The sequence below is a fragment of the Pteropus alecto genome, unplaced genomic scaffold (genome assembly GCF_000325575.1).
Source record: "Pteropus alecto unplaced genomic scaffold, ASM32557v1 scaffold63, whole genome shotgun sequence".
In the NCBI taxonomy this organism is placed as follows: Eukaryota; Metazoa; Chordata; class Mammalia; order Chiroptera; family Pteropodidae; genus Pteropus; species Pteropus alecto.
In genome coordinates this window covers 2,709,830-2,735,153 of record NW_006434897.1, presented here as the reverse complement: position 1 = coordinate 2,735,153, position 25,324 = coordinate 2,709,830, and the positions used below count along the sequence as shown (strand labels likewise).

General features: G+C 32.6%; 1 protein-coding gene and 1 pseudogene across 1 annotated transcript in view; both read right to left on the bottom strand.

Moving 5' to 3' along the window:
• CCSER1 (coiled-coil serine rich protein 1) overlaps positions 1-25,324 on the bottom strand; it is a 1,126,758-nt gene that overhangs the window by 496,965 nt on the left and 604,469 nt on the right. The window contains exon 9 of the mRNA XM_006910733.2: positions 18,161-18,238. Coding sequence (XP_006910795.1) covers positions 18,161-18,238 — 78 coding nt within the window. The remainder of the gene's footprint in view (positions 1-18,160; positions 18,239-25,324) is intronic.
• On the bottom strand, positions 18,412-18,561 carry LOC112478924 (annotated as a pseudogene).

Genomic DNA, 25,324 nt, shown 5'->3' with positions numbered 1-25,324 from the left:
CCAGATACAGGTGAAGGTACTACAGAGCTTTTTTGGGTCGCTGGCCCTCAAGGATCTCTAGTAAGCTTCTCTCAGATATAGCTCTTCTTATTTTGTGTTCTGAGCTCTTTGAAGTTGTTTGTTCTAATTCTTCCAGTTGGAAAATCGGGGTGGAGGAGATTTCAGATTTTTACAGGGTAGAAACTAGAGTGTGAAAGACTCCAGATTTTTACAATGAGACTTATAGGTCTCAGGAACTGTGCACAAGCAGCCAGAAACAGTAAATCTTCTCAAATTAGGAAGCATTATTTCAATGAGAGAAGACAATGAACACTACTCAATCTAAAGAAAGCAGGGACATCTTCTGGGATTTCTGTCCTTTTTGTGATATAGAAATAAGGTACAAATAACTGTACATTTCTAAAACATTGGCAAAAAATAACCAAAAGTCATTGAGAATTACAGTAGCCATTCTGGGGCTCTTATAAACTAGACACAGTTATATATACTTATGAAGAGCTTTTGAATGTAGACACTCAAAAACTAAATAAAAAGAATGGGATACTTTCTTCAATCGGTATGCTGATGTCTAACGAAAAGCTACTGAATCAAAAGTCATGTCTCTTAAAGATTCCTTACAAAAAGCTACCATCCAGTTAAAACAATAAAAATCTAAACAATCAGAAAAACACTCCACACGTGCCTCTAATCAGGACTGTATCCTTTCCTTTCACGCTCCCTCTTCCTAACAGCCCCGAGACTTTCGACTCACAGTTGGGGCTCCCTTTCCATTCTGAAGATCTTATCACTCAATTCCCTTTTAACACTCAGGCCAATAAAAAATCCTAATAAAAACAAGGATGCCTCTAAATTTATTCCCCAAACCACTTTTACACTATGGCCCAGGTCTGAACTATGAGCCATAGTAAAAGACTTCCCTAAATCAAGGAATATCCTCAAAAATTAACTGAGGAATTTAGAATCATGATTAATGTTTATGACTTAGGACTCAGAAACTTGAAAATGGTTTAGAGAGGCCGACTGGAAGAAACCTAAAGGGGAATTTAGATCAGAAGCCAAGCTACTGCCAGAGATGCTAGATGAGCTCGCAAAATGGCTCAGAATTTTTTAAAGGCCATTCCCAGAATATTCCTACTAAGTACAATTTCAACTCTTGTACACACAAAAAAAGGATGAATCAGTAGATTTTAGAACTAGATTCAAAACTTTATTTCTGAGGCATTCAGGTTTTACTGAAATAACTTCCTCAAATCAATCTGCCCTCACTGTCCCTCTTTATAAGCAGCCTCTTCCTGGATCTTCCCAGTATGATCCAGCATAATAGACCAGAATAGAAAAGTCATGACTGGTGATGAAATTTGTGTTCTGGCTGAATATTTTTAACATACTTTAGAATTAAGGGAAAAAAGCAAAGCTACCAAATTCACAGCCCTCCAGATCCAACAATTTCAAGGGCTTCAGTTAACAAACAAGTCATCTTATCATTTTAAATTCAAAAGGCCTGACCTATACAAGCCCATGTCACATCTCTGAACAGACAGGATACTGGAAAAGGAACTGTCCCCAAAGAAAACACATGCTGAGACCATCTTTCATACTTCCAGACCACCTCAAAGATGTGGCTCCTAGAGAAATATACAAAAGCTGGTTCCTATAGCTCCTCTAAGTGAATACAGTGAAATTCTAATAAAAATAAATGAAGAAACGTATATAGCTTTAGTAGATACTGGAGTGACCTTACCTATGTTAAGCCCCATATTTTTAAAACAACCAGCCCTCTAAGTGAAAAACAATATAAAATAGTGGGCGTTTCAAAGATACAAAGAGACTATGCATCAAAACCAGATGACCCAAGGACAATCATACTTTTCTTCTTTATTATTCAATCTCTTTGAATTTAATCAGTCAAGACCTTTTATCTAAATTATGAGGGCACAAATTTTACTACCAATAGAGAAATACCCCTTGAATTCCCTGACCAATCTGAGTCAGAATTATTATATGCCCTATAATTTATTATAGATAACACTGAAGATGAGTCATCCTATGAGACTCTGGAGTTGTCTGAAGTTCCCCAGACTTTTTGGGCAACTTCATTATCAAACATTGGAATAATCAAGAGTGCTGAACTCATAAAAATTGAAAGAGACTCTATCAAACTTTTACCTCAATTGCCTCAATATACATTAAAACTAGAAGCTATGCAAGGACTCACCCCAACTGTCAATTTTTTAATTTCCCAAAGGTTATCTGCCCCTTGTATCAGCCCTTGTAACTTTTTTTTTTTTTTAATAGAAGAATTTTAAATTGCAAAGTCGATTTTCCTGAGGATGAGCCATGGAAGAATTTGGGGAGATCCAGGATTCAGGACAGGTGTTCAAAAGTGGGTACACTGAATGAACTAAAAGGATAATCTTTTTCCTGATTTTTCTGGTCTGGGAGGCAAAGGGCTGGACTGCAAGAATGTTCTTCTCCTCCCAGAGACCCAGAGGAGAGACCTGAGCTTACTCTCTCTTCATAACAATGTTTTCATCCCAAGCCAGATGTTAAAGCACTCCCATTTTTATCAATTAAGAAGCCCAAAGGGCAAGGGTGATGACTCGCCTAAGATTTAAGGGAGATAAATAGAATTGCAATTCCTCATTTTCTGGGGGACCCAATCTAAATGCCTTATTATCACAGGTCCCACCATATCCTAAATGACTCATAATAGTAAACTTATGTTCATTAATCTTTCTCTAGCATTCCTGTGGTTCCAAATAGCCAGTATTTATTTGCCTTTATATGGAACAACAGGCAATATACCCAGACCATAATGCCTCAGGGATTTACTGACGTACTCACCTATTTTCTCAAGCCCTGTATTAAGATCTAAGCACCCTATAATTCCCACAGGGGCCCTCATTGTTACAATATGTGAGTGATCTGTCGCTATGTTCTCCTACTTAGGAAGCCTCTAAATTAGATTCTATACATTTACTTCAACAGTTGGCAAACAAAGGTCACACGGCCTCAAAGGAAAACCGTCAGTTTTGCAAATAGGTTGTTCACTATTTAAGACATGACTTAAGAGTTCAGCAGATTTCACTTTCTCCAAAGCATATACAATTAATACAAAATTTTCTAAAACCTACCACAAAAAAAAACAATATAGAGGGCTTTTAGGCCTGGCAGGATATTGCCAGCTTTGAGTTTCTAATTTTCCCTTGGCAGTTTCCCCCTTTCATGCACTCACCAAAACCTCAGCACTGGAACTGCTACAAAGACAAGCATGACTAAGCATTTACTGAACTTAAGACAGCCCTCCAAAATCCTCCAGGATTGGCCCTACCAACTCTGACAAATATTTTACCTTATTTGTCCATGAGTGGAATAATCAGGGTTTAGGAATTCTAATTCAAGACCAAAGTGGAAGAATGATACTTATTGAATATTATAGAATTCAGTTTCACACACTAGCTAGAGCTTACCCAAAGTGCCTTGCCTTAAGTGTGTTGCAGCTGCAGCTAAATTAGTAGAAGTCTCAGCAGATCTGACCACAGGAAACGATGTTCATCTCCAAACACCTCATATTTTTCAGAGTCTTCTAAACTTGGCTGTAACTGGACATCTTTCCTCAAGTAGACTCATAATTTATGATCAACTACTTTTATCTCCATCTAATATATATCTTAAATATAACTTTAATCCTGCTACCTTATTTCTCTTATCAGGTAAGGGAGAAGAGCATCATCGTGAGAGTTATTTTCTAATTAGTTACTGCACGTCTACATTTAAAGCATATATTCCCACATAACCCATATTTAATTCAATATGTGGATGGATCCTATATCGAAAACAAACAGGGAAAATATTAAAATATTCAGTAAGTCATTATTGAATATGAGTTAATTGAATGCAGACTTCTCTTACAATGCAATTCAGCACAACAGGCGGAATTACTTGCCTTGACCAGAGCGTGCATACTCATTCAAGAAAAATCAGTTAACATTTACACTGACAGCCTCTATGCCTTTGGCGTGGTACATGGTTTTGGAATGTTATGAAAACAAAAAGGCTAATTTCAAGCAGCACTCCTATTAAAATCGGGGTACAAGTAGAAGAATTTCTGCCTGCCATTCTATTCCCTTCTAAGCTCACTGTAATTAAGATTGAGGTTCGCACTAAGAGTATTGAGTCCAAGTACCAGGGAAATCCACTGGAAGATTTTCAGGCCAAATCTACTGCATCCAGAGATTGATGAAATCCACTGTATGGCTCAAAGGCCCATTAATTTCCTAACTCAACTTCACACATCACAGGTCATCATTTCACAACGAAGTACTTTCCCTCCAGGGAACAGCAAAACTGAAAATCAAAGGGCTGTAAATTCAATGAGTCCTTCAAGCTCTAGAAGGTCAGGAAGCCTGCCTGGTTCTCCCAGATTTCCTCAAGATGCCCCTAACTCCACACCTGACATTCCATGACACACCAAGGGGCAGAAAAAAATCATCCAAATTAAGGGACCATATTGGTGGGAAAATTGCCATTAAGGCTACATCTACAGTTTTTAACTGGTGCAAGACCTGTCAAACTCATAATCCTGGTGAAACCATCTAAGTTTCAGGAAGAATAACTCTGCCCCTGATGAGACCACTTGAACATTTGCAAATGGATTTTATTCATTCGCTCTGGCACAAGGTTATCAGTATGCATTAGTCATTGTTCACTTATTTTCTGGATGGGTTGAGGTCTTTCCCTGTAGCAAGGCCAATACGCTTACTATTGAAAGGAAAAAACCTTGTAGAAAATGTTACCCCACCTTGTGATATACCTAGAGAAATTTTCAGCGACTAAGGGGTTATTTCATCAAATTATGCAGGCCCTCAACAAGATGCACACGCCCCACAGCATCGTCACTGCCCCTGCCATTCTCAATCACCAAGAAAAGTTGAAAAAAAAAAACAATAACCAATGGCATTCTCAAACTTAACTATCAAAGTTTTCAGAATCCATAGAACTGCCATGGCCTGACAATTTACCTTTAGCTCTATTTACTCTACAAAGCACACCATATGGAACTCACAAATTAACTCCTTAGGAAATTGTCACAGGAAGACCCATGTCTCTTATGGTCAAACCTCATATTGACACTATTCTGATATACCCTGACATAGCACAGTATTTCAGATCTCTTATGTATTATTCCAAAGCATATTTCCAACAGCTTAAAGAAGGCTTTCCTAATCTATATTCCATGAGCTTTCCTCCTTACAAACTAGAACTCAGGTCTTTGGGAACAGACGTTAAAAAAAAGTCCGCTTTTGCCCCTTGGTGAAAGCGACCCTATCAAGTGCTCCTCACCACCAGCATGGCAGCCAAGTTTCAGGGCATTGGACTCTTGATCTATATTTCTCCACTGAAGATAGACTTGGACTCCCACCACTGGCCTTCAACTCCAGCTTACATGAAGTAGACGACTTCCACCCAAGGTACCAGATCATAACTTCTTTAACTTCAAGCATAAAGTCCTTTTTCTCCTTTTCTTTGTCATTGGCCCAGAAAGAACAGTGTCATCTGTATCTCCCAGAACACTGTTGAAGGAGTTAACTTTTCAGACTATAGGACTGGTCATCAAAAAACTCTGATCTGTCCATGATGTAACATACATGTTGGTGTTCCCTGTGTCCCTTTTTCTTCCATCCCCATTGTCACCATAAACTACAATTAACTTCCCTTAGGAGTTACTTACAAAATCCAACTTTTAAAGTTAGAACTTCTCATGCTTTGCTTTAACTTCTCTTGTTGTAACTGCACGAGCTCAGACAGACAGGAATACTTTTTAAAACATCAATACATGCTCACCACCTCATTCTTATGATTATCCAACAACAAACTGCACCTAGAACTGCAAATTTTTCCATAAGTGCCCACTTCTGCAGAGTTTAGAATTTTTATTTTAGAAAATTATCTTCTCAAACTTGATGAAAATCTAACTGATCCATCATGCTTAATTGGGAAAATGAAAAATTCTAAGCAAATAAATCCATTAATGACATTACTTTAATGGGAGAAGAGTATTCTCCAGCAGGGTTTATTTTCGTTTGTAGCAGTTTTAGGAAAACATTCTTTTTGGGCCTATGAATGCCTGGATGGCTGGTGCTTAACCAGAGAGTGCCATTTTCACTATCTAACTGTATCCCTAACTTTTCATAATCAAACAGACTTCTCAGTGGTCAACTCCTCTCAATTTGAATTATTGAACCAAACAGGAACTACCAAGAGGCATTCATGATTCCAAAATCAATTCCTTTGGTAGGTCCCTACTCCCTCGTCTAGATGTAAGTGCAAATAAGGTTATGATTATGAATCTCTCCTTAACTCTTGAAGATAACACAGAATCTGCTGCTAAAGTAATAGCTGCCCCCCAAAAATCTCTAGATTCTGTGACCAAAGAAGTTCTTGATGATAGAACAGCCCTTGACTATTTATCGCTGAGCAAGGAGGTGTCTGTGCTGTGGTCAACACCACTTGCGACACTTGGATTAACACTTCTGAGGAAGTTGAGAATCAGCTACCTAAGATCACAGAATGAGCTATTTGGCTTGAGAAAGTTACTTTTACAGTGGAGTCTTTTCAATTTGATTTTGGTTTGAAACGTGGGGACCACGGCTTTGGAATGCCCTACAAATGTTGGGTATTATCCTCCTTATAGTCATTCTATAACGTACGCTGCATATATGCAGCTGCTGGAAACCAGACAAATAATCTCCCTTTACCTAGAATGCCAAAAATGAGATGAAGAAAAGAGTCAACTCGGGCAGAGATCTCAATATCTTAATCCATGATTTCCAGTTTGAGATAGAGCCTGACTCCAAAATAAAGAGCACTAATGCCTTAAATTTTGATCAATACTCTAAGTACAACTCTCAGTAAAATTAAGAGTATTGATCAGAAGGAGGCAACTGATAAAGGAAATTTGTATATTGGAACCCACAAAATGGAAATTACTCTAGTGGCCAGACTCACTTCTTAAATCTAAACCTAAGTCAGCCCACCCTTACAGGGAAATACCTCATTACATACACTGACCACCATCCTCCAACTCAGCTTTAGCTAGCTCACTTACCCTAGAAGACGGGACCTGTATAGCTACCTTTCCTCACCAGGAAATCCTTGAACACCTAGCCAATCATGGCCCATTCTGTATTGCTGCTTCTAATACTCTATAAAACTTGCTCTTGTCCAAAATCCCCCCAGGAAGAGTGTTTTCACTGCTTGTGAGTTACTGCATCCCGCAACCCATGGATTGTTTTCCCTTGAATAAAGGACATTAAACCCATTATTAAATTGTATTTTCTTTGTCATGTGACAAGTGTATCTTAAGCCTTCTGGCATTCAAATTTTTAATAAACTCTAATCTAGCTCCACTTTATAATATTTTAAAATATGTAAGTAAAATAAAGAGGAAAATATAATAAGTTGAATATGTTCAGAGACACAAATACCACTAAAATATATGATACTAACATTTCTCTTGCCATAATAATTTATAATATTCTAGTACTTGTCATACAGTGAGGACAAAAAACCCCAATACTTTTTTGTCATTTTTAGCTAGCAGAACACGAAGAGGACTGCAAGGAAATATTAAAGTTCAGCTAATGAGAATAAATGATTCCCTATGACTACTCTGTAGAGACAGCAATAATTTTAAAAAAAACACAATTCTCTTTATGATTAACCACTATGGCGATATTGTAAATCAGTTACAAAATAGGTAATCTTGGGCTTTAAACATAATGCGTTCAATATATTGTCAAATTAGAAAAAAAAACTCCAATACTAAATATTTACTTTAAATAATAATACTTTAGAAGTGTTTTAATTGTTTCCTCAAAAATTTCCAAGTTATTTTATTTTGCGTAAAAGTAATACTTGAAATTAAATACAATGTACAAACATAATTTCATATCATTATGGCAGTGCTAGGGAGTTTGGTTTTTTTAAATAATATATTTCTACACTGAAATTACAAATGTATTACTATAAAGGCACATATGTTCAATGCAAAATGTGATAAAAAGAGATAAGTAGAAATATGGATATAAAATAATATATTTCTAACAACCAGAGGTGGTCACATCTTTTGCCTTACTAAAATGAGACCATACAGTACATTTTTTAAGTTACTGTACTTGCTTTCTTGCCCAGGTAAGGACATTTATCTTTCCATATCAATATATTTTCACTTTATCTAATAGCTATCTTTGTTCAAATTTCCTCAAATATCCTTCTAAGCACACCTAAAAATAGAAAAACTGGTACCATTAACACCTGCATAGCTACTACCTAGACTCAGTAATTAAGAGTTGCCATAGTTGTTTTTCTATGTTTCTTTTTTCTCTCTCCACACACACACACACACACAGACTACATTTGTCATTATGTCTCTTTAGTTTGTTTAATTAAGATAATTCCCAATTTTTAATGGCACTTTCCTTCTTTAAGAGTACATATCAGTTGTCTCAGAATACTGTACATTTGGAATCTGTCTGATTGACTCGTGGTATTGTTTTATATATCCATCGACCTCTTGTGTGTTGTATACTGAAAGTTAGGTCTATAAGCTTAAATCATTTCAGGTTAAATGTTTCTGACTATTGATTTATACTCCTTCAGTGGGCATAGTTAAAAAATATTCTTTAGTAAATATGAGTTCATGCTGGTAGCTTCTATTTAAATATATTATAGGGTTCTTTCCCTTCAACTTTTTTTTATTTTCATGATTAAATTTCTTTTCTCTCATCTTGGAACCTTGAGTTTTAGTAAAGTTCAATTTAATTATTAGTTGAAACTTATAATATACATAAATAGCTTCAAAATTATTTTAACAGTAGCAATATAATTTCACTACTGAGTCAAATTTTAGATTTTTCTGCAGTTCTCTTTTTCCTTAGACTATGGCCAACTAAAGATGACCAGAGAAAGTGTTCCAAATTAATTTTTTAAAAATATATTTTCCTGTGGTGATACTAGTTTGATGTACAATTAAGTTTATCTATTTCAAGAGGATTTTAATCTTTTAGTTTTCTTTTTCATGAAAAGTATATTTAAATATATATTCAAAATATTTCATTTTATTGTCATGTCTTCTACAGTGATCTAAATTTCTCTCTTGCTCTCCCTACGGGTAAATATTTTTATTATTCTGATTTTTGTTACCTGTTCACACAGAAAATATTGCAACTGCTTCACATCTTGATTGTTTCATTTATTAACATAGTGTAGAGGTTATACCATATCAGAATAATGATGTTCGCCCTCCCCTCTTTTTTGCCTTTACAGCCCTCCATTTTGTGACTAGGAGCCATTACAAAACAGATCCCCTCCATTGGACATATGTGTTATTTTCCAACGAATTACAAATAAGGTGCTTAAAGGAAAACCTTATGGAGATGCTATTTTGTATATATGAATCTGTATATTTAGGGTAGACTTTTAGGGATAGCATTGCTGGGTGGAGGAAAAAATATATATATATAATTTTGTTACATTTTTCAAAATTCCCCTCTATAGAAATTTATGCCATATGGTGATACTGTTCTTTAAAAAAAAAAAAAATATATATATACACATATATATATTTTAATGTAAAGTTTAAATGTTCACATGATTGAATGATATCTAGTCACTGAAATTATGAAGTAAAAATTTATTTATTAATATTACAGTAAAGTAATATTCATTATATTTGAAATGCCAAAAGTATATGTAAATATATGTTTATGTACATGTAATACATATATAATGATTTGGTGTTTACATGTTTATTCTGATATACTAAAAAATCAAGATGGAGTAAAAAATTTTTAAAAGAGCAGAAAATAACATATACTCACAAGTAATTTTTGTATATTTTTATGATTTACATTGAGTTTCTTTTACTTTCATATTGCTTAAGACACAAAGAGTGAGTCATTAATGATATTTCCTGAAAGTAGAAAAGTTAAAATCCTTTCAGATTCAATTAGGGTTTGTAGCAACTTTCCCATAAATTAAAAAAGACTTCTAAGTAACATTTTTGGAACAATATTAAGTGTTTCTTATAATCTTAAAAGTTGAAAAACACTATACTTCCAGTTCTACATTAGTCTTTTCTTAGGCTTAAAAAATAAACAATTCATCAATTTTTTAGGTTATACTTAATGCAATGCAAGAAAATGATAAACCTCTTTATAGTACTTTTCTTCTTGAAAAGTACTTTATCTGAAACAAATTTTCCTCTAATTTGATGGATTAAATCCAAATCTTAAAATTATAAAAAATATCTACAGAATAATGACAAATCTGAAGAAATTGATATGTAAAGAACTTTGACTCTTCTAAGTAGTCTCAACTGCAAATTAAACTCTTTTGGTATAAATTTTCTCTATAGTAACTCAGCCTTATAAATTTCAAATATCAATTAACATCTTAACAATGTGGTGTCATATAAAAGTATCATTTCCTGGTATTTTTACTTTATAGAGCATGAGGTAAATGTTATACATGTGGCTCTTTTTAGGAAACTTTCTGTAATGCAATATCATGAAAATTTCCACTTCTTTGCCTATTTGGTATGAAGCCAAACATTTATGAAACTTTTTTTCCTTTAGCTGTTTACAGTGTTTCTGAAAACACTTTACACTTTATTTTAAAACACTTGTTAAAGAGAACAGCACAGGCCCCAAATGTGTCACTTGTGCTAAAGCCCGTGACACTAAACCTAGATTTAATACCTCACCTAATTGGTATTGCAACCTCTCCCAAGAACATAACCCTAATCAACCAGTCTGGAATTTTCTGATCAATGCTGATGAGGTAATTGGTCATGTGGGACCTCTCTATACCCCACAGAAAGAGGCAATCTGCATGATAAAAAATCTTTGCTGCTCCTTTCCTCTCAAAAGATGACGCCCAAGTCTAAAAATCATCCTTTTTCCCTTGTTATGAGCTCCCTTGCCCCACCTTTCCTCCTATAAAAACCTTCCATTTATAATACCCCTTGGAGCACTCTTCTAGTTGCTAGATGGATTGCCCTAGGATTCATGAAACACTTAATAAAGCCAATTAGATCTTCAAATTTACTCGAATGAATTTTGTTTTTTAACACACTAATTATCTAATATTGTAATGTCTTTTTCCCCCTAAAATCACTAACAGAACTTTTATTTGCAGAAGGTACAAGCTAGTGAAAGGGAGTAGAATTTGCCACCCTCAAATATGCTTTTTTAGCACAAATATTATCCTGAGCAGGTTATTTTTAAGAAAGTGAAGACATAAGAAATAGCTCTGAAAACAGTAAAATTTATCTTTTGTAAGAGACATTTACACTTATAAGGAAAATCTTTATTTTTAAGGGTGTCTCCCTCTTAGTACCAGAGAGTGAAGGATGATGTAATCTTTAGAAACTCATCAGTGGAGAAGGTACCCATTTAAATCTGCAAAACTGTAAACTTGTTTATTGTACTTTTACTGGTAACCTCCTATACTGGTGTAACCATGCAAAAACTTCACTTCTTTACAATGACTTTTTCTTTTTTCTTTCTACTTGATTCAAACTGGCCTTGTCTAGCCTAATAACATTGTTTTCTTTCCTCATCCTTCCAACTTTGCACATGTTGCACATCAAGCCCGTAGGACATCAGATTCTAGTCAGCATCAAACAGTCTTAGGAAAAAAAGCCTCAGGTCTGTTGACTACAGAAACAGAGTTTCAGTCAAACTAAAGATAACATCTTGACCTCAGTTGTGTTTCAGCTCCAGACCAGTAAAGGCAAAATGCAATGCCATGACTGACAACAGGGCCTTGGCCAATCAGTAGAGTCCATGACCCTAACTCTCTAAGTTACCATGACCAATGAATTTTCCCCCATATAATCTATCTTCTAGAGGACATCAGGGAGCTACGTCTTTGAGTGCTAGCTTACGTGTATCTCTGGGCTTGGTGTCCTTTCCTTAAATAAAACCTTTCTTTGCTGTTTGTATCTCATCTGGCTTTGAGGCAAAAAGGCAAATGAACCTCCTTTAGTTCAGTAACACTGGCCTCCCATCTTCCCCATTTCTCAACATCTTTCTTTGTCTTTAGTTGGAAATGGTATTTAAGGTGGTGGCTTGGGCCGTTTCGGGGAGTAACTCAGTTTTCCTGGGCATCTCCCATGTATGTAGGAGGTATACATGTTACTAAACTTCTGTTTTTCTCCATTAAGCTGTCTTTTATTATAGGGCATTCTCAGCCACAAACCTATAAAGGTAGGGGGAAAGTTATTTTTCCTCTACATAATTTAAACTATATAAAATACTTGTGAATTCTTTTGTCTTTTATTTTAATGAATATTTTTATAATTAAAAGAACTTTTATAGTTAACACCTAGACTTGCCTTTTCTCCCATGAGGATTTCAACCACAAATTCTCTCAACAAAAGAATTATCAATTACCTAATTCTTTGTAGCCAGAGCTGAATTAAAGACCTGGAGGCATTTCAGGAATGATATGGCTCCTAGATAAAGATTCAGGATTTTATAAAGAAGCAGTCAATGCAATACTATAAAAACAACTGCATGTTGGCACTTATATTTTAAAATCACTGGTTAGGTTGATTTGAACTTAACGCTTTGTTCTAAAAGGTACAAAGCAGTCATTTCAAAACATGTTAGATATGACAAAGTATTATAAAATAATAATACAGGATAACAATATACACTTCTGTGGGTTTTTTTGTGTGAATAAAGTAAAATAATACATATTAATTTGTTATAGATTTTTAGTATTATAAAAATATTAGAGTCTCTTAATTAATCTATTCATTTATTTTTCATCAAGTACTTATTGAGTGCTTTCTATATGTTTCCTTTACTGGCTAACCTCTGATAAAGGAGATGTGCTAATATACAATAAAGCCTAGTCATACACCTAAAGTATATAAATTTGATTCTGCCTGTGCTGGAAGAAGGGGATAGAGAGAGTACATGCTAAAAGAGAGAGAAAAAGCAAACATAATTTGCATAGCATGGTTGATTGTACCCAGCTCTCTTCTCAGTGCTTACACTAAGTGAATATACTCTGTGAAGGCTGAGTTGGCTGTTCCCTCAGGTAGTCTGTGTTCCCTTGGTGTGAAGTCTCTTATGCACTGGGTTTGATTCTAGGATTTAATGGTACAGAATGCATTTTTTCCATACTGCATGACCTCTAAATGAAGCACATATTACAAAAGGAGTTCTGACTAAAAGTGATTCTCACTTCACCTCCTTCAAGTCCCACATCAGACCTCACCCTCGGACCTGTCCAGATTACCTTGTTTAAAAGTTCTGGTCATACCCGTAACCTCCACCCCTATATTCACACTTATCCTTTCCCTGTGCTATTTTAACTTTTCACACTGCACTTAGCACCTTCAATGTACTATATATTTTACTTATTATATTTACTGTTTTTATAAATTTCTCCATACAAAATGCAAGCTCTCTGAAGGAATATGGATTGTTTGATTAAAGGATGTATCCCAAGTATCTAGAACAAGGCCTGGCTTTCAGGGGCACTTAGTAATTGAATGCATGTAGGAATTTTCAAAAGTGATATCCTTAGAGCTACACCACTGGATAAGCTGCAACTCCTCCATTACATGTTAATAAATACTTGTGGCAAATTATCATGTTTCCTGTGTTTTTAATCAATGTTCTTGTCTGAAACTTATCCTCAATATATGAAAAACTGTAGTCAAAAGAAAACCTGCAATATATCATTTAATTTTTAATTCAGATTTTTTAATTTGTAAAAAATAAACCAAAATACCTGAGAGATAAGTAAATATAAGTAAAATATGTGGGGGGATACGCTCATATACTAAATGCTGGGGCATGTTGTTGCACAATCAGGAGAAGTACTGATTTTAAGAAAGATGATCAGCAATGAATGGATCTCAAATAGAAAGCTTTAATTGAAAACTATAGTTGATTAGCAGGTGGGTGAGAGATCCTAATTGATAAGTTATTCAATTTTTAGAATCGGGCTTAATTCATAGGCTGACATAATATATTAGTAACAGAAAATACTCTTCTGCTTTGTCTAATAATAAAAAAATTACAGTAAAAACTAATCATTCTTGTTATTTAACATGATGAATTATTTTTATATTTGCTAGAACTCCCTGCACACCGCTAACTGTGCCAGAAGGATGTCCAAAATAGAATCTAAGAAAAGTAACATAAAGTGAGAATACACAGATAATTGAATTAAGTTTTAAAAAAATATGTATTCATAATACAGCTGGTATTACTATTTTTTTTCTTAGCATATAAGTAGAAAACTGCACTTATAAAGCAAATCGCACCATTTGGAAAATGTGCTAAAATATTTGAAAACCACACAGTGGTATGAGCATACATTTCCAAACTGATTTATGCTTTACTCATATGTGATTGAGACAAAGTCTGTGTGATGCCACAATTCAGTCCATTTTAAATAGGCAAATTAAAACCACCAATGACATTTAAACTAATAGTGATTAATAATAATTTAATATTTGATGAAATACCCAATAATTTCAAAACTCAAAGAAAATATGAACAAAATTTTGCAAGTTCAAGACTAATAAACATTTTTTATTACATGTAAATAAAAAACACATGCTAATGAAAAGAACCCTTATGAAACTTTAGTACTTTTGCCTAAAAGAGCAACTTAGAGACCCTATGATTATCCTGAGTCCAGTTCAGGCACTAGTTGAAAAGAAAATTTATATTTAAAGTCAATCAGCCACATTTAAAAAGCCAATCTTTTGTAGAACATCAAAAGGAAGTTAAAGAAAAAGCTATCTATGAAGATGTCAGATTAATAAAAGTATCAGAATTTTCTCAGTGTTAGAATATAAAATCTTCACTGCAGTATTTTGGTTTTTTAACCAAAATGTTATTTGCAGTTGTTCAAGCTATAAAATATTTACAGACATCATATGTGCTATGTTGAAACATCTAGTTATATAGCTGATGTAATCAGAAGAATCTACCTCTTAACGTAATCTTCTAATCGGCTACTCGACTACATCTATTCATCTTCTATACTGTTCATCTTCTACAACACGAGTGACACCTAAGAAACTATTCTTTGATCTTTCAATAAACTAAGCCTGTACAGACAGAGGAAGGTGAAAGAGTTTAAATTGGCATTGATTATTTAAGACACATTCATCATTTATTTAATAATCTCCTTCATCACAAGAACTATTTTGTTTATAGGTTTTGCTGAGACACTGAATTTATTTTTAAATAATTCTTGCTATGTGCATTACAAATCAGAGCACATTGTACACTAACATCAGTTTCAAGCCTCCTGATAAATCTGTTGCAGAATAGTTTATTGTAAAAACCTTTGAATTTATTCACTGTAGATTTTTATAATTTCTTTTAATAGTTTTCATATAATTAATATCTTATGGGGATTTTATTTCTCATCCTAAGACAAGTGTGTGGCAACAGCTATCTTTCCAAGTAAATTACATTAATGGATACTTGTAGTCTCTTATAGTCTGACATTCATATCACTGAAACGTTATTCATAATGATCCATAAACAACAATTTGTGGCTAATATTTGGCAGCTTTAGGAAGAAAGCAAGCGAGTAAAAGAATCATCCATAATATGCAAGATATCTATAAGATTTTTCATATGTTTTCTGACAAATATTGCAAATTATAAATATAGTATTCTATGTGGGTATATATATCACATTTGTGAAAAATTAAAATAATGTCAAACTATATTTCCTGAGGAAAATGTGAACAAATATTATAAATTAAAAGACAAATGATTTTTATTGCACATGAAAATTTGAAAAATTATTTATAAATAGATATTGAAAAATACAGAAAATATATCCCAGTCAGGGAAAATTACACTATTGATGAATCATATACTCCAAATAGTCACACAATTCATCACATTTAAAATGCTTTACTTATTTCTAATTTGTTTATTTAAAATATTCTCTCCAGGATTTTCTATACAAAATGTTCTAAAGTTTATTGCTACAGTAACATCTAGTTACTGGCATAAGGCTCTGTATGCGTATCTTTGGTAATTAATTTGCTGATTCTGATTATTATGTCCTAGGATATATCTCACCCACCGAGAAATGTGAAACTTGAAATCTTTAGAAAAGATTATTATTCTATGTTAATGACTACTGAAATCATAACAGACATTTCTACAGGGAGATCCTTTAAGGACTCACTACCAAAAAATTATTCTTTAATCTCAATTCAATCCAGTAAAATACACTAAGCTCTCACTGTCAGATATGAAAAGCTAGAAATTAATGGAGATTTAATAATAAGAATTAACAATGTTCATGGCTTTATTTTTAATTTTTATTTACATGTTTAGAAAACTAAATAGCACTAGTATAAGAAATTTTTGTGGCAACAAGAAAATTATAAGGCATAGATAGACAAATACATAAGAGGCTGCTAGTAGTTACGGCTTAGTTATCCCCTCACAGGTACCATTCATTTCTTAGCAAGTATTTCTTACAAGCAGTCCTAATTGTGCTACAGATCTCTTACATTCTAGATTTATATTCAGTCATTTAGATATTTAGAATTCAGTCTCCCAAACATAATTTCCTTATATTGAGTAAAATGGAATATTCCTTGTTTTTAAGAATATGTTACTTTTAATAAAAGATTAGACTTCTACAAAGATAATGGGGTAGTAAACAAATGACTTCACTTTCTGAAACTCAGTTAATTTATTTGAAAATTAAGGGGTTCGAAGTAGGAGAATTCTAAGTTAGCTTGTTGTTCCTGTATTGTATGATTTTGATATACTGGAATAAGATTTATTATATGCTGGACAACTCTCTGGTTTACAGATTTAAAAATACATAGGTTGTGATTTGTAAAATACATACTGGGTTTATATCCTAAAGACTAAATACATGAAGAATATGTATTAAAAAAATTTAAATGGAAAAGCAACTCCTTCAAAAGAGATTAATATTGAAACACGTCTTTGAATGTAATAAAAATTATTTTTTAAATATAAAACATTGACATTTAAATAATATACAACATTGGTATTCAGAAAGTATTACAGTCATAATATTGATATCTAGAATATTTAGATATCTAGGAAAAAAACATTAAAATAAATGTAACAGAAAATACACAATAAAAACATAGCTTTTAATGTTTTTTTTTTAATTAAATGCTGTACATAAATATCTGAAAATAATTTGCACTGAAATTCAAAACTTTGGTGTATTTCCTAATAATGACAAATAACTTTATATTAAATATTTTATTTGACAAGGCAACAGAAAAGCAATATCTATATTTATGTTATGTAATATAATGAGGACATGCAAATAGTCATATATTATACAACATCATAAAACTAATATCATATCTATTCTATTTGCACTTGTCAAAAAAGTGCTAAAAATGTTTTTAAATAGAAGAGAGAATTCTCACAAATGTTACATATAAGATAAAGAAGATAATTCTATTTTTTTAATCAGAAGGAAGTTTAAAGTCAAGAACTTAGGTAAAATGAAAATTTCATAGCTGTTTTTTTAAAGATAAGTATGTGAATCGAAGTCATCCAAAATCACTCAGTGTTACTAGAAGCAATCTTGTATTCAAACTTATTTTTTAATCTTATTTTAACTTTCAATTAAATTACTTTTTGAAGCCTGCCCTAAAGCCCGAGAGCTAAAGTATTATTGTTTATTTCTCTACTAAGTTGTGTTTGCTTTTATGTCCCAGTATGTAAAAATGATGTGCTTGGCTTTAGTGACTGCAAACTTTATTAAACTGTTAATAAATAAATTAGTACTCTCTTAAAAATAAATTATCCTAGTATTCTAATATGTATCATCCATGTGCCTGTGAATTCATTAATTCGAAAGACTGGATTAGAGATGTTGATTTAAAAAAAAGAAGACATTGGTATGCTAGTCAGTGTCCGTAATTATCTTTTTTAGTTCCAGAGGTATTTGGGGATTATTTAAGAGCAAAAGATGAATGGGGCACCATTACATTCTATTAAATCAATGCATGGACACAGTAGTAGCAGAGGTAAATAAGCTGTGGAGATCTGAATATCAATAAAGAAGATAAAAATGGTCTTACATAGGTACTTACATCACATCCTGGAAGTTCAGTCTGTGTGGATTTATCTACTCTTGAAGCAAAAGCCTTCTGTAAATGCTGGACTTTTTCCTGCAAAAGGAAAACAAACAAAAACCAAAAAATGCATTACTGGTTATCATGTGCTTCCATACTAACATTCCCCCTTATTAAAATTTGATTAGTGTACAATTCATGATTCTCTGTGCGTCTATGTTGTTCTGCTGGTGCTTTGCATATCAGCTTAAATATTCAGAGCTTTAATTTTCAGGTCATAACCCCACCTTTGCCTTCTTTTAATACAGGAAACACTGAGTCAGAACTACAGTTGAAACCTAGAGAGACAAGATTTGCTTATGCTATACTGATAAGAACAGAGACTACATTTGATCTTAACCAAAAGGCCCAGAAGCGATATTTGCTTAAATTCAAGACCCAATGTTTATACTGTTACTAATTAGCTGTTTTTTAGAAACTAAAATGATAGGATTTTACTGCTCTTGTTTTAGAGCATTTACATTTAAAATCTCAAACATTTTCAATAAATTATACCACCTAGTGAATTCCATTTCGTTTATTTTATTTTTCTCCTTCTTAATTCTCTCCTGGAATCTACACATTTAGGAATCTCTATTTTAAGAAATTTGAAACTAATCCAATAATTTTATAACTAGGCAAGGGAAGTAATGCATGAAGAAAGTTAAGGACTTCTTCAGATCTCCAATGTAAATGCATTAATTCGGGTCTATTTATTTGACTGGATTTCTGGCTGGGGTGTTTTCTTCTCAGTCCTAAATGTGTCACTTAAAACAAAAGGGGATCTTGAACTTAATTATTATGTAATGTGTCTACTGTGAGCATGCACAGCGGAGAGTCCTGTACTCACATGATCACATCTCATCTTGAGCTTTTTACTTCTATTACCATCTTTTTTCAATGGGACCCATACAATTTAGAAAGTTTAACTTGAGAAAGTTTCCACAGAAGTTCATGTGATTCCGCTAGACTCTCTTTTTGCTTTACTAGCTTTAAAAAGATTTTTTTGTTTTATTTTCTTTTGAATGCTTAATAAGATATATTAATGATAAACAAACAAACAAACCGTGATTTAGTTCATTTTTTTCTAGGAAGTCATTAAGGACCTCACTACCAAGACCTTCAATTACACAAAGCTTATCCTTCCCTTTCTTTTCTCTCCGTTCCTCTCTCTCTCTCTACCCATCCCTCTCTATTTCCCTCAACTCTGCCTGAAATCTGCGAGTTGTCTGAGTTGTTTAACAAAGTAAATATGTAATTTAGGTAAATATAATTCATTTTAACTTATTGAAATACAGAAGTCATTTTATGTATTGTTAATATTTCATACCTCCTAACTTCCCTACTACAAAATTTCTAACGCTGCTATTCAGACAAAAATGAAATAGAGATGAGATAATTCAGGAAAATGTAATGCAAGTGAAATAAAATGTTAATTGTTTAAAACGGGTAAGTGAAAATGTGGCTGCATTTTCCAAATTAAATTAAAGTGAAACATAATAAGTAGTATTGATTTAGACTTACACTAGGGTTAGGAAAATTATAGGGAGAAGTAGAAATAGGAAAAGGAAGCAATATGTTTGTTATCACTGAAGTGATGTTTAGAAAAGTTTATCTACTTTTGAAATAGGTTAGAGTCATAAGTATCAGAAAAGTAAGTTTTGTTATAAATCTGTAGGTTTATAAATGTTTGTATATGAATTAGAGACCAAGCACAAATGAGAGTGAAGAATGGATAGCAAATGCTTCCATTATGCTTCAGCTCACATTTCTATTTTCAAGGTCTTCCATCATAAGGTTAGGAGTTGAAAAGGAGTGATTAAACTCTAGCCCATTGGTCTGAATTCTAAGACAAGTTAAGATAAATGAAATATTCAAACAGCTTCATTAACCAATGGTTTAATCAAAGCAAAACAAATTCTAAGTCAAGAATAGTTATCTTCAGAAATTAAAAAAAATAAACAGACATTTCTAACAAAATTCATTGTTACTCTTTTGCAAGCATTTTCACAGCAAATGTCAGATTTTAATTAATTATTATGTATGCACTTGTATGTCACATTCAATAGTAGAGAGTGAATTATAAGTTTCCAATAGACTTAGGTACACATAATTAAGAATTAAATTTTATTTAGTGCAACAGTAGAAAAAAAATATGACAGCTTATGATAAATTTCTATAACAAAATTAAATTAAATAAAGATTATATAGCTGTTGGAAGATAATCATTCATGGTCTCTTGCTTTTCTGTTAGATGGAAATTTATGAATTGATAAATTTAGCATATAATAAAAAAGAGTATAATAGATAATCAAATAGAAAACATACCACAAAAATAGCTATTAGAATTTTCTTAAATTTTAAAATATTACTTTACAATTAAAGGGCAAATTACAACTGAACTTAAATATAAGAAAGATAATCAGAAGGAAGCAACGTGAACAGAAACAGTTGAAGTATACTGAACTTTACTCTTGACCACCAATTTACCACGTAATTTAATGTGGCTCTCTTTTAGTATCTTCTTATATAAGCAAACATTGTAATTCCTTATTCTAATCTCTCTTAGAGAAACAGGGAAGAATTGAAACATTTCAACTTCTGGTAAGTATATTTTATAAATAAATCTATGCCCTTGATAAAATATCTCATTAAGTTTCCTTTTTCACAAAGTGACAATACCTACACTAAACAAAACACACCCTTTTTTTTCCTCACTTAAGAATAAAACACAGATGTGCTTAGAATAAGCATGAAGTCCTTAATGCAATGATATAATCAATTTATGCAGAACAATCTATATTCTGCTTAAACTGTTAGAATCATTTATTCTTGCTAGAATATCTTTGTATTTATTTACGTTATTACTCTCTTGAATAACAAAAACAATTATAAACCAGTATTTCAAAGTCTAACAGTTTATTCATCCACATGATTTATTTTTACCCTAGATTTTAATATCTATTATCACCTACTAGAGCTGTTTAAAAAATTTATGCATGTTAAACTAAGCATAGTAAACCAAACTGAAAAGAAAATATTCAGTAATCCTAAGATATAACTCCATTTTATCTTAAATTATTATTTTAATCACCTACACAGAAGTTAGTGAAATTCATCTACCAGATGCAAAGGAGATGAACTGAAAAAATAGAACACGAAGGCCTACTTGCAGTAGTTAGCTTCAGAACCTAAATAAAAGAAAATGTATTCTTAAAAATTAGCAGAACCTGATATAGAAAATATATGTAATAGTGATTACAGCACTACTATATACATATGTACCTTGAGGCTGAAGGAGAAAAAAAACACCCGTGTTGTTATGCAAAATTTGCAAGAGAAAGTTTTGCAAAGAGTAGGTTTGAATAAGGAAAAAAGGAATATTATAAAATGTAAAAAGAACACAGACTATTTAAATTGTATAACCATAAATTTAGATCTTAAATCATGGATCTAAAGGTTAAGTTTATGGAAAAAGAAATAGTTTTGAAAGATTGACACTCTGAAAGAAGAGAAAAGCTAACTTTTAATATTAAAATGTATTATAATTCAACACAAGAAAATCACAAAGTGTTCTGAGTCAAGTTTAAACTAGAAATTTAATAGATCAAAAAGAATTTGAACATCATCTTATAATGAACTTCAATGCCGATAATAAAAGATTACTTAAAAAAAAAGAAAGCAAAATCTAAAGGGAAAATCATTGGGATTGTTTAATAATATCAAATCCAAGAATTAAAAGGCAATGTCACAGAGTTCACAGAATTAAAAGGCAGTGTCACAGAGACCACATTATTTTCACCCATCTTTAATAAGGGCATATCACTGAAGATATCAGTAGAATTATAAACAAGCACAACAGTGATCTAGCAAATCAAACCTCCTCACATAGAACATAAAGTTTCCTGGACATTAAAATGTATGAATATTTTCTTACATTTTGTTATTGAAAATTACTAACATATAACAAAACTAGGGAGACTAACACAAAGAATGCCTATACATTCTTCACTGAATTTCGACAATGAACATTGGTATTTAAATCAGTATTAGTATTAGCTATACACTTAAATAGCTCTACTGGTCAGTACTGTCCCTCAGCTTAGATAAGAGATGTTTGCATTAGAGAACCTGGCTCTGGAGAAAATGACAATAAATCAATAAAACAAACATCTGGATAACATATTTTCATCTAATTATATGATACCTAAACTAGGAAATTGTCTGACATCTCTACAACTCACCACTTTGAGACTGCACTGCAGATAATTTTAAGAAATAAGAGGACACATTATTACGTAACATTTACATAATATTTTACATTTATGGAACTTATTAATCCAGTAAGAGATTATACAAATTGAAAATATACCTAGATTTAAAAAAGTTCATGTCACTTCATTTAAGAAAATAATAATCAAAAATGTAAATTAGGGATTTTATATCTTTGAAGATTGAAATCATACTTGTATCTAGATAACCAAATGCAATATTCTAGATGTAAAAGCATATGGACTTTTTTACTCAACAAGAACTGAATGATGCTTTTGTTTCAATTCCAACATTACTGTTCTGTTTTTTTTTAACCAAAGAACACATTGTGCTATATATAAATACCATTAAACAAATATATATATTATAATATAAACATTATATCATATAGATTTGATTTCTTTAGTGTTTATGACAGCTAATCCATTTCTTCTAATATAATACTCTTCCAGTAAGGTGAAGCTAATTAAGAGAGGTCTTAGAAAGAGGGACATAAAAGAAGTGTCTTTGAATTAGATAGATCCTTTAGGAGCTAGGGGGATGAATTTTCTGGGTTAAAAACACTAGGTATTTAGTGACTGATCAGGAAAAGAATAAGAGAAGTTGTGATTGAGAAATATCGCCAATCACTTTGTAAGGTATATAAATGTCTAATCACTATGTTGTATATCTGAAACTAATATAATATTGTATGTCAACTGTAATTGAAAAATGAGTTAAAATTTTCAAAAAGAGAAATATCACCTAGATGTTTGTGGTTTAAAATAGATTTAAAACATCTATTAATTACATATCAAATTTATTTCACAACCACTGCTTTTTTTATATCTATTGCCACTACTATGACCCACCCACTACCTAGGGGTGAGCAGAGGAATGGAGCATTGACAAGTGCCAGGTGTGCACAAGGCACTGCTATCTTTTACCCCAATAGCCTCTATTCTGGGTTGAGTAGTGTCCTTCCCAAATTCTTATCCACCTAGAACTTGTGAATGTGCCCATATTAGGAAATAAGATCTTTGCAGATGCAATAAAGTTAAGATGACACTATGCTGGGTTAGAATCATAACCCCAATATAACTGGTACCCTTATAAGAGGGATATGTGGACACAGCAACACAGATATGCAGAAGAGAAGGACATATTAAGACAGGCAGAGATTAGAGTGATGTATCTAAAAAAAAAGCAATGACGAAGACAGGAAGCAACCACCAGAAGCTAGAAGAGGCAATGGAGGATCCCTCCCTAAAGAATTCAGAGGGAATATAATCCTGAGGACACCTTGATTTCCAACTGCTAGGCTCCAGGACTGTGAGAGAATACATTTCCTTTGTTTTAAGTCAGCCAATTTGTAGTGCTTTGTTACAGCAGCCAGAGGAAACTAAGACAGCCTCCTAACTGGTATTCCTATCTTCCCTCATACTTTCTATATTCCCTCTTATCTGTAATTAACAGCAAAGTAACCTGAAATGTGATTTGGATCACATCGCTCTCTTGTTTAAAACCTCTTAAAAATATCCCATTACAACATGGTAGCCACTAGCCACATATGACAAATGAGCACTTGAAATGTGGCTAGTCCAAATTGAGATGTGCTGTAAGTGTAAAATATACACTGAAGTTTGAAGATGTAAGTAGAAAAATATTAATAATAAAATATTTCATAAATAATTTTACATTTATTATATCTTATAATGATACTATTTGGGACATATTAAGTTAAATAAAATGTATTTGAATAAAATGTATTACATAAATGACTATCATTTGTCACTTGTTTTGTATTTCTATTGAACAGTTCTGGTCTATACAATAAAAAGTAAACCTTTACAATAATGTATAATCCCTGCCACTCCCAGCCTTTTCTTATTATGCTAACTCCATTTCATACTGGTCTTCATCTTACAAAGGTGACTATTAGTCATTTTCTTTCAATTGCTTTAGTGGACCAAAATTTTTCACACTTAAACTTTTAACATATTATTTCCTGCATCTGGAATGTTCTTCATATTTAGTGTTACTGACTTAGAGATATCCTCTAATCACCTGGAGATGGGAATCTAAACTAGAATCTAAATCTAGTTTAGATTCCCATCTCCAGGTGATTCTCTTTTAACCTCTTCTTTATAAATGTCTCTCATTTATTTCTTTTATTACATTTGGCTGATAAATGTCTCTCATATTATTTCTTTTATTACATTTGGCTGATTGTCCATATTTGGTCTGTCCTCTGCACTAGCATTCAAGGTCCTTATAGCAAGGATCATGTCTATTTAGAGCCATATCGACTTCTAATTGACTGCCTAAGATAGTTTTTGGCACATTCTAGGTGTTCGGTACTTTTTGGAAGAAATGAGGGAATAGGTGTATGAGACATAATGCATGAGGTTTGAGAGGATTCACTGGAGACCAGCTGGCGAACCCGACATAGCCAGAAGCATTTGCTATAGAGAATTTAATATTGGTGACTTGACAAGTCCAGTAAAATGTCTGGCATTTGTATGGTATATAAATTTAAGCAGGAATATACTGTAAATGATATATTAACTGTAGGGTTATTTTAGTAATTCTAGGCAATACAAATGCTTTAAGAGAAAAAGAAAGGGAGAAGAAAGCAGAAAGACAGTAACGGCATTAAATAGGTACAAATCAAACGTGTGTCTGAGGATTTGTATTTCTCACATCAAATGAGAAATATTTTCATGGATAGATTAGGAGGTATATACACACACAGCTATCCTCATTCTTGCCTGAAATTAATAAGGTGATTCATCTAATGAAAGTAATTAGGGGAAAAAATAAATGTAGAAATGTCTTCTGTAGGAAATAGGGCTCAGAAGAATTCTCTGACATATCCGTCACTCTGGACCA